We start from the raw sequence: 10,903 nt of genomic DNA on the forward strand, positions 1-10,903 counted from the left end.
GATATACGTTTCATGTTGTTTTCTTTTTTGTGCTTATTTTTGACGATAGATCGCAACAATATGATCACTAATTGTCACCAGGTGACAAGACACAATAACTTGCATTTCATCATTTTATTATTGCAAAATTATTGTAATACATAACGATATTAAAAGTGACACACCGCGGCCCCACCGTTACACGAAATGGGTGATCCTCACTCCCGAAACATTGCCTCCATGTTGCGCCGTTTGTTTGGAACTGGCCGAGTGCCCGATTTGGCCCGCCGTTTCATCCCCGGAATGACACCCCCATCGGCCGCTCCTTCCAGATCGAACGGATCGTCGAGGGAGGATTGCGTCTTTCGCCGTTTGGCCTCCTTGGTGCGCGCCTTTTTCGCCTCCTTACGGCGTGCGGCCGCCATCGGGTAGTTGATTTTCTCCTGCGCCAGCTCCACCCTACGGTTCGTGCGCTTTCGGCGCAACGATTCCTCGATCGCGTTCCGCATCTTGTCGTACTGTTCCGCGCCAAGGCGTACGCTGATGTCCTTGCCCACCTTAGCGGCCACCTTACGCAGCGAAACCTTCGATGGATCATTACCGGACCGTGAGCCGGATATATCCTGAGCGGTCAGCTCCCGTATGGCCGGTATTAGCAAGGAGGGGGCCAATTGTTCCAGCGTGTCCTGCTCCAAGATCGCGACCACCGATGACATCCAGTGTAGTGCGTGCTTGCGCTATAAGGTTTAAGAGGGAGTAAAGAAGAGTTAGAACACACGTCAAAACGTTAAGAAAAAACACATAGTGTCCTAGCCTTCTTCTTCTTTGGCACAACAACCGCTGACGGTCAAGGCCTGCCAAGTACCCACTAGTGAAGAGAGCTTGGTTTTCAGTGACTTATTGTTACCATAGTAGGATAGTCAGTCCTACGTATGGGGGCACGGTCTATTCGGGACTTGAACCCATGACGGGCATGTTGTTACGTCGTACGAGTTGACGACTGTACCACCAGACCGGCCCTAGTCCTGAGTGTCCTAGCCAGTGCTGCAAAATGTCATGAGCATCACGAGATATTCACCAACGAAAACAATGAACATATCCGTCACCATGGTAGCTTGATGCTCATTGCAGATACTCAATGAAAGTGCGTCATGACATGCCGGACACGACATGCGAGCGCTTGAATCACCCGTGATACCCTGACTCACAAGCTTGACTTAATGCCGATAATAATCATGACTATTTCTGGCAGTGAACAGTGCTGCCAAATGCCACTGTTTCAGTCACCGACACTAATGACTGAAGCGAAGCTCAAATCAGCTCACGTACACAACTGAGATGATCAGAGGTGAGCCTCAAAATGTTGGTGGTCCAATCACATGCTTGATGACATTTTGTTTTCCACCCATGTTTTGATCACCGATTTGGTCATGACATTTTCTGTCGGTGATAATCACGACACTCTGCAATATACTCAGCGTGTGGTCCCAAGCAGTAAAATGAACATGCTTTCTCACTCTGTCTGCTATAATTGTCTGTCGGGTGAAACGCAAGCGAAAAATCATGTTCATTTTGTTTCTTGGAACAACTCGTACGCACCGCATATTTCCCATGACTATCGGGGTGATCACCGACTGAAAATGTCGCGGCCAAGTGACTGACCAAGAGTTGGTTGCACACAATGTCACCAAACATTGTGATGATCGCAACCACTGTATGAGTCTTACCTCTGATCATCACAGTAGATCTCGTGACGCAGACATTATTTTGTTTCAGCCGGAAGTTGTCATGACTATGTCAGTGACTCTTTGCAGAACTGAACACAGCAAAAAAAAAAGTCATGACATAGTGACTGACCAAGCCTTGGTCGCAAAAATGTCACGAAGCATGTATTGATCACACCAATCGTTTTGAGTATCATCTCTGATTATCACAATTGAGAACGTGATGCTGACATGGATTTTGTTTCAGTCAGATTAGTTTATGACATTGACAGTGACACTTTTGAAGCACTGGCACTAGCACAACCCTTGGAGATGCTTCAAGGGGAGGTGTACGTACCAGTGTAAATGTATGAGGCGTCTTGAAGATTTCGCCCTGCACTACATATCGCACCCGGCGCACCAGCCAGTGCAGATTGATCCTTTTCGATGACGCCTTTTCCTTCTTCTCCAGCGGCACTGCACGCAGAATGTTCGCGATCAGGAACAGCAGCTGCGTGACGAGCCCGGCTGCTTCGTCGTCGCTCTCGCTCACCATCGCACTGTGCGGGGAAAGCTGGGCGCAAAGGTCCAGTGTTAGCGTTTTGCAGTCACGCAGCGGCGACTGGAACATGAATTGTCGACCGCCGGGGCTGTCGTCACTGTCCAGCTCTTCATCCGCTTCCGGCTCCGCGTCATTGCGCTTGCTGCGCAGATATCGGATGCGCTCGTGGATGGCGTCGAAATCTAGCTCGTTCATAATTTGGTACAGCAGCTTCAGGGCGCCGAATCGTACCCACTGGTGCCCGCTGCTCAGCAGCGACTGGGCGGTGTACGCTAGCGCGTCAATCGTATCGTTGTACTGGGCCGCCGTCAGCATAGTCGGCTGCAGCCGGAGCAACTCCGCGAACACGTTCTGCGTCTGTATGATCAGATGGTCACCGCTCGGATCAGCGTTCACCAGTGTTACGCTCGGTGCGAGCGGTTTAACAAATTTACCGTCCGCGCTCAGTGCGGCGCTCGTTGGCGGCACCAGGTTCTGCAACAGCGCGGGCAGCACGTTCGGCAGCCAGGAGCGGATGAAGCGCTCCGTAGGTTGGCTGTGTAATATGCGCAGCAACAACTGAGTGCCCAGCTCGCGATGCTTGAGCAATCGATCGCCGAGCATGTCCTGGACGATCTTCACCAGCGAGCTTTTCTCGCTGGGATCGAGCCTCTTTAGCAGCGTTTCGATGCATTCGGCCACGAGCGTTCGGATGTCGGTGTCGTCCTCGTTGACCAGCCGGACGCCGAGCGCAAAGAACAGCGCACTGTTGTTTTGGTCGATCGTCGACTAAGGGTCGTCGTCAGGAAGCGGAAAATAAGGGTGTGATTGTGTTGGTTAAATTTTACAAAAAGGGGCCAACCAAACAACTGCGGCTTACCTTGGGCAACTTCTGGAACAGCGTTTTCAGCAGCAGGCAAGCAGATTCACGTCCCGACAGCACTTCGTATTGCAGTTGATCGACAAAGAAAAGCAGATAGTTCTTTACCTTCTTGCTCGTTGGGTAGTTCATGACGTAATCTACTATGTTTTGCCGACATTCCGCCCTACAAAAAAAATGAAGATGAGTCCGGTTAGAATAAAACAACCCCCTTCGAACGCGTGCACATTGCCCACTTACCGCTCTGTATCGCTTTCCGACCGCACGCACATTTCAAACACCTTGCTCATCAGCTGCTGCAGCTCGGGGAAGCTGTAGCGCCGGCCGAGCAGCGAACGCAACAGCACGAATGCAGTCGTTTGGCGGCCTCCACCGACCGCCAAATCCTGCTCGATGTACATCACCAGCAGGCGCAGCTGCTCCTCCGTGAAGCTGTACGACGCGTTGGCGTACTTCAGCACGGCGACGATCGCCCGGAAGCTCGCCCGCACCATGCCGATGTTGGGATTGTTCACGTCGAGCGCGACCGTGTTGTAGCGGTGCAGTATGGTGAAGATCGCCGCCACGATCGCGTGGAGCGTTTCGGGCTGCTGGAAACTTTTCAGTGGCCACTCTGTGGCCAACAGCGCGCTAAAGCAGTTGATCGAATGGCAAATGATTTTCGAGTGCTTCGAATCGAGCGATTCCACCAGCGTTGGCACGATCGGATCGATCAGCTGAATCAGCAGCTCTACCTGCTCCGTGTCGCTGCCGCGCGTTCCGACCTGCTTGCGCCGGACGAAGCTTTGCAGCAGCTCCAGACCACACTCCAGGAAGGTGGGATCGTTGCCTTCCGTCTTTTCTAGGACCAGATCCAGCGCGCTGGTGGCGGCCGCCGATCCGTACCGCTTCGGTTCGTCCGGAATGATGTAGATGCTGCCCGGTTTCGGCACATTGCCGAGCAGCTTCTTTGCCGCTCGCGCTTTCTCCTCTTCCGACTGCTGCTGCAAGTCCTCCTGCTCTCTGTCCGCACCGGCAACGGTGCACTGGGTGTAGATTTTCCCCGTCACCATACCGTACACGAACACGAGCAACGCTTCCGGGCTGATCGTTTCGTTCGCTACCAGGCCCTCTGCTATCTGGTGAAAGGCGTCCTGCACCTTGGCCACCGTCTGGTGCGTCCGGTACTTGCTCAGCACGGTGCGGAACGGCACGAAAAGGTCGGCCAGCATGCGCTCCTGCACGTGCTTCGCCAGGATGTAAAGCGTTTGGTAAGGCTTGCGGCTCGATTTCGATTCCGGCATGTTGGTCTTCTTCAGCGAACCCGTCTCAATGGTGCTCCCGTTCAGCAGCCCGATCAGCTGGCCGAAAATGTCCTCGGTGCAGATGTGTACCACCGTTTGCAGTATGTTTTCCAGCACCGGCCCGGCGGCGAGATGCTGCTGCGCCCGCTCGACCACCGTGTGGACGGTGAAGGTCAGCACGTGGCGCTGGAACCCGCGCGTCAACATGGCCAGCAGGTTCTGCAGCACGAACGACAGATAGGACGGGCCCAGCTCGAGCGTAATGTGGGCGAGTGTGTTGCGGGCCTGCACGCGGGCCAGCTTTAGCCGCGACTTCAGGAACGTGATCACCTTGATGATCAGTCGGGGCAGATTGAGCTCGATCTCTTTGCGCGGCAGCTTCATGAACAGCTTCACTATCGCGATCGCTATCGGGAGCTTTAGCATTTCCGTGCGCTGCTTTGCAAACCGCGCCTTCCGGTCCATCTGCCCGCCACCACCCGTCGTTACGGGCGCTTCGGTGGCAAAGTTGAACGAGGACAGCAGACTCGGTATGATCGTTTTCGATATGTCGTGCACGATATCGCGCGCCACCCGCAGTGCCTCCTCCGGGTCACATCGGGCCGTCGGTTCCACTTCCTCCTCGTCCTCGATCACGCTTTCCGCGTCCTCCTCCTCCAATTCTTTGCCATCATCTTCGGCATCTTGCTCTTCGTTTGCATCTTCCTTCGGCTTTTCCTCGCCTTCCGGTGTAACGGGTGGGGCCGTTTCCTCTGCTTCCTCCACCGATTCGTCCTGTAGCAGCAGCTTTTTGTTCATCAATGCGTTAGCGGCAGCACCACCTTTAGCTTCGACCGGATACTCCGCATCCACAGTCGCCGCCGCGGACAGATCGAAATGAAACGCATCCATTATGCCGATCACGATGCGCAGCAGCTGCTTCTGGTACTCCCACGAGTGCTTCAGCTTGCGCAAGTACTGCTGCAGTACCGTGTGGTAGCCGCGCCAGGGCAGCAGCCGGCACAGGTTGATGATGCAGTTGCCTGCTTCCTCCACCAGGTTCGTCTGCTTTTTGTACTCATCGTGGCAGATGTAGTGCGACACGATCGGCAGCAAATAGTTTACGATGGTGCGTGACGTCGGTCCGGCCGCTCCGATTGTGTCCCGGCTGCTGCCGCCGCTGGCCTTTGCCTCGTCGGCCATAGCGGCCAGCTTGGCGGCAAGTCGCTTCATCGCCTTTCGATGCTTGTACGTTTGCAGGTGCGTAATGTTTTCGAAGAAGTCCCGCTCAGCACCGTCGCCCGCGCCCGTAAAATGCCACAGCTCGGCAAACACGCGACACTGCGGGTGTGTCGTTACGCCCGGTTTGCCCACGGTGCGGCTCAGTTCGCCGAGCAGCTGAATCGACTCGTTGCGCCGCTCACCGCCCGCTCCCTTGTGCTTGAAGCCGGCGGCGATGTTGTGCAGGACGATGCGGTCGAGGCAGTAGTGCAGCTCGGCGGGCCACTCGTTCGCGGACGCCAGGTGCAGCACCACCTTGCACACGTACTCGCACGCGTTCTGCCGCACGGTAAAGTCTTTCTCAGACTGCAGTACGTGGAAGGCTTGGGAGAGAAACACGATCGCAACGTTGCCCGTCATTCGCTGACCTTCCGTTGCGTCTTCGGACAGCATCTGGTCGATTGATCGGAAGGCCGTCGTGCGGGCCGCATTGTCTGGCTGGTCCACCCACCGCCGATCCATCGCGTTCAGCCCATGGACGAGTGTGCAGATCAGCTGCATCTCGGGCGAACGGCAAGCAAGCCGGTCGAATATTTGCAGCAATATCTTTCTCGCTCCTGTAGAATAAAGAAAGCGTTCGAAAATGGGTTAAAATGTACCTTTACACCTCTTTCGGCGCGCAGCAGCGGTAGCGAGTACTTACCGCGATTTTTCACATTCTGAAGCGATAGCGCCAACTGCTTCAGATACTGCAGCGGGTCGTCGATATCGTTTAACAGACGTGCGATGATAATGTGCAAGCGTCTGATATCCTCGCCCGACCGCTCGTCCCCTACCTCATGCACCTTTCTGGCCAGTATGGGAAACAGCAGGTTCAGCAGCGACACACGATCCTTCTCGATGCGCTCCTCGTCCTTCTGGTCACTACCGATCATGCCCGATTCGGCCAGCCGTGTTAGAATGAGCAGCAGATCGCTCGAGATCGTCTTCTTACTCCTGACCTGGTGCCGTATGTACTGCAGCAAATCCTGCACGTACGGTATCAGCAACCGGCTACGATTGCCGACGCGGTTAGAATCTTCCTCCCGGATACGGCCCTGCTCCTCCGCACTGTTCCGCTCGTCGCCGTCCAGCATGGCGGCGAGTGCGGTAAAGATTTGCTTGCACACGTTGCCTTTCGTCTGCGAACCACGCAACAGACAGATCATTGCATCGAGTGGTGTCATCGCCGGTGGTGCTGTTTCGTCGCCCGCCGCCGGTTCACTTTCCCCTTCCGACTCCGTCTGCCGGTCGACGGGAGGGTGGCGCTGCAGCAGGACGTACAGGCGTTCACTTTGGCTCCACATTAGCAGCAGCTTGAGCAGAGGCGTCGGCGTGTGAATACTATCGCTCGGCAGTAGCTGCAGCTGTGGCCACACGTGAACGTGCAGGATGGCGTCCAGCTCGTCTTCCGTCCACTGGTAGCTCGCATCGTACTGGTCGAACAGGTCCACCAGTGCTACCAGTGCTTGGTTTTTATACTTTTTGTAAATGCTGTGATCAAGCGGCAGCAGCAGTGCATCAAAACAAATTTTCAAATGCATAAGCTTTGCGGCGTACGAAGCCTTCTTCATGGGTGCAATCTCCGTTTGCAGGGCGGCCAGGAAGTTGAGCAGCGTTTTCACCCTGACAGGCGGCACTGTAGGAACCAGCTCAACACCCTCGGCAACTGCGGCCGTAATGCAGCGTACCGTTTCCAGCGGAGTGGTCTTCAACTGTGCCAGATAGGGCGCGAACCAACGTTCGAGCAGCAGATCTAGTTCTTCGATGCGCAAGCGCCCGATAAACGTGAGCAGGGTCGCTTTATGCTGTCCTCCCGGTCCGCCATTGCCAAGGTTCTGTTTGATCTTGCCATCCAACACCTTCAGCACTAGCTGCACCACCATTGGCCGGTGCTCCTCCGCCACCTTCGTGCGTCCGCTGGCACTGGTGAAGCCACCGTCCTCCTGCTCGTCCTCCTGCTCGTCCGACGGCACGAACACGGACAGCAGCGCTTGCTTCAGCGTTTTCTCGCTCGTCAGCCGGCTGATAAAGTCTTTGTACGGCGTGAGCTGCGACCCGCCGAGCGTAAATATACCGTTCAGCGCCACCTTCTGGATTTCCTCGTTGCGGCTGCTGACAAGCGTTTCGTACGTTTCGTACAGCCGATCGGCATGCTTGCGCACCGACTTCGACGTAAGCTCGGTGCATATTTTCAGATAGCACAGCAGCACCTGATGTATGCCAGAGCCGGCGGATTTGCTGCTTTTACGCTTGATTTCACGCGCCCGTTTGTAGGACTGGTCCGGTGCTTCCTCCTCGGCGTCGGTGCTGACGTCGCGTGTCTTGCCATGCTCGAGAAAGACAAAGAACCGCTCCGCGATACGGTCCCCCTTTGAGCGGCAAAACGTGGAACAGCGGTGCAGCATGCGGAGCTGCTGTATGCGCACGTTTATGAAGTCAATGTGTGGTTTTTTGGGGAAGAATTCCACCACCTTCGAAAACAGTGCATTCGCCCGCTTCTGCTGCTCGTTCTCTTCCTCTTGCTCTTCCTCCTTCTGCTCACTGTCGCTGCCAGCTTCACCGTTCGAATCGTCATTATCATTGCCCGATCCATCAGTAACCGCTTCGCCGCACTTTGCTGCCACCAGCGAGGACTCTGGACGTCCAATCTCTTCGTGGGCCTTCTGCTCTTCGGCCATCTTTAGCATCGTATCGAACACTTTCCAAAACAGTTCCTCGTCCGCTTTGACGCCATTGTCCGCGTACGACTGCACGATCGTGCCCGCCGGTTCCCACAGCAGCTTGAAATTGACGGCAAACACGGAAAGCATGTACCGAATCACCGTTTCCGTCCATTCGTTGCGCGCCACTTCGGCCGCCTGGTTGCAGAGCTGACTTTCGTACGCTAGATTTTGGAACAGGATCACTTGCTGGCGGTAGGTTTGAATCTGCGGCTCGATACATTCGATCTGGGCAAGCGTACCGTACAGTGGGCCGGTGCTACTGGCCAGCTCCGGAAGCTCGGCGAAAAAGGCCATTATAGCGCTTGCCAACCGTCGCACGCTGCTGTCGTAGGATGCCATGAGCGGGTGTATGACGGGCTGGACACGCTTGAAGCGCGCGTAGGTGATGCCATTTTTGCGCTGGTTAGCAATGTGAACAAGCAGCAGATGGACGCTGTTGAGCAGCAGGCACTCGCGCTTGGTTACTATCGGCAGCAGGCACTCCAGCAGATCGAAGTACGCCTTGGCTTCCATCTCCTGCAGGTGGACAACCGTTTCCACCGCAACCGCCACTAGTTCCACCATTCTATCCGCCGCATCAGACAGTTGACCCGTCTGGAGCGATTCTGCGGCGTGCCGGACAAACTCCAGGATGGCATTGTTGGCTACGGTTTTGGGCCGAAAATTGCTCAGATGGGGTAAAACGATTAAAGCGCTCAAAAAAACTTCGCTGCTATCCAGCACCTCCACTGGGCTGACCGTTATTGACTTTTTCATGCAGGCCTCTAGGTTTCCCCCGGCCACGACGTTTATCGGGAATGGTTTCCAATTTTCCAGCTCCAACCCATTGCCACAGAGAGGCGTTTTCTTTAGCAGCAGCGCGGCCAAAAAGCTCAACCGTTCATCGTCCAGCTCCAGCTCAATTCGCTTCACAAAGTTGGGCCATATGAGAGCCTCAAACATTGGGCAGAGTACCGTGGCGTCGATGAAACGGTCGTACAGTGGACGGTGATCGAGCAGGAGCACGTTCATCGTTAATCGACTCGCCTCTAGCTGCGTCAGCGGCAGATGCTTCGAGCGCAGCAACACTATAATGTGCTTCACGATCGTTTCCTTGTACTCGATGGTCGGTGAGGTGAAGCAGGTTAGTAGACGGATCAGCTGGGACACGGTGGGCGACAGTGCGTCACCCAACAGTCGCCCATACTGATGCTCCAGCACAATTCCGTTCAGCTGCAGCAGCCGGGTCAAATATTGTACGACCTTTCCTTCCTCCTGCTCTACCATCGCCGAACTCGCTTCCTTCGAGACAGTCTTCTTCTTTTCCCCTTGAGCTTCGAACGTCGCCAAACATCCATCGATGGTGCTGCGCATCGTTTCCCAGAACACGTGAATGTCCTCCGGCTGGATGCGTTCCACTATATCGGTCACCGTTTGGGTCAGTATGTCCTGCAGGTGATCCGCCTCCGTCTCTTCCAGCTGCTGCAGAATGCTGTACAGCTGGAGCAGCGTTTGCTTTGCTGTCGCGTGGAATTGCTCCTGCACACCGTGCAGCAGCTCGAACAGCAGCCGCCCGCAGGCGAACGTGTACGCCTCGTTCTGCATTTGCCATTTCAGCATCAGCCGAATGAACGCTCCCTTGTCTTTCAGGTCGCGCGCCAAATACCCGAGACATTCCGTTGCAAAGTCTATCGCGTGCGGTGGGCTTCTCGTTTCGTCCAGCAAGGGCAGCAGCCGGTTAAAGGTGAGCGAGAAGTCGCTTCGCAGGAAGCTGCGCAGCGTTTTGAACAAGTGCGCCAGACACAGCAACGTCCACTCGACCCGATCCGCACTGTCGGAGTGTAGAAACGGTACAATCACCTCGAACAGCCCGGTAAAGTACGGTCGAAACTCTTTCCGCATATCCTTCGCCAGTGCGACCACCAGCTCGAGCAGCGGTTCCAGCGCATCGTCGGTGGCTTTCGACAGACAGCTGGACAGGTGCTTGACGATAGCCTCTTTGTGGAACAGCAGCATCGGCAGCGTGGCCGTCTCCTTGAAGCCCCGCTGGTAGCCGGTGTACTCGTCGGTGAGGTTTTGTAGGGACCATTTCACTAGCGCCTGCTGGAAGAAGGTACCGTCCTCGGTTTCCGGCAGTTCATAGTCAGTCTCCACGCGATACAGTGCCCCGCGGCGCACATCGATTTCGTTGATGCGCTCTCGGAACGATTTAAAGCTAAACGCGTTCGAAGCCTTATGCTTCAACGGTCGATTTTTCATGTTTTCCGTCGAGAGTAACCACTAGCTTTGCAAAACACCACGAACACGCCGAAATTATCACATGAAACCGGGTGCCTACGCGCACGTGTTGGATACAAACAATAACATTCAGCTGTCAGTACGCACAAGGTGCATAAAACATTAGTGTGAGGTACACTTTTGATGTTATAGTCCGATGAAAATACTATTCATATTAAAAGGGAATGTTATTTTCAAATCTATCCCAATATATCCGTTAGGCCATCATCTGCGATATTTTTTTTTATTTCACTCGCTCTGTATCTTTTATCATTATATGAATCATAGTTAATTAC

The 10,903-nt window shown here is 54.8% G+C and overlaps 1 protein-coding gene across 1 annotated transcript; it reads right to left on the reverse strand.

Annotated features, from left to right (window-relative positions):
• Positions 1-3: 3 nt before the first annotated feature.
• On the reverse strand, positions 4-10,699 carry LOC121593763 (small subunit processome component 20 homolog). Its single transcript, XM_041916425.1, has 5 exons — positions 6,290-10,699; positions 3,344-6,203; positions 3,104-3,269; positions 2,041-3,012; positions 4-716 (listed from the first exon to the last, which is right to left on the reverse strand). The coding sequence occupies exons 1-5, from the start codon at positions 10,587-10,589 to the stop codon at positions 198-200; spliced, it is 8,817 nt and encodes a 2,938-aa protein (XP_041772359.1). The 5' UTR covers positions 10,590-10,699; the 3' UTR covers positions 4-197.
• Positions 10,700-10,903: the final 204 nt, after the last annotated feature.

Source organism: Anopheles merus, chromosome 2L (genome assembly GCF_017562075.2).
Source record: "Anopheles merus strain MAF chromosome 2L, AmerM5.1, whole genome shotgun sequence".
Lineage (NCBI taxonomy): Eukaryota > Metazoa > Arthropoda > Insecta > Diptera > Culicidae > Anopheles > Anopheles merus.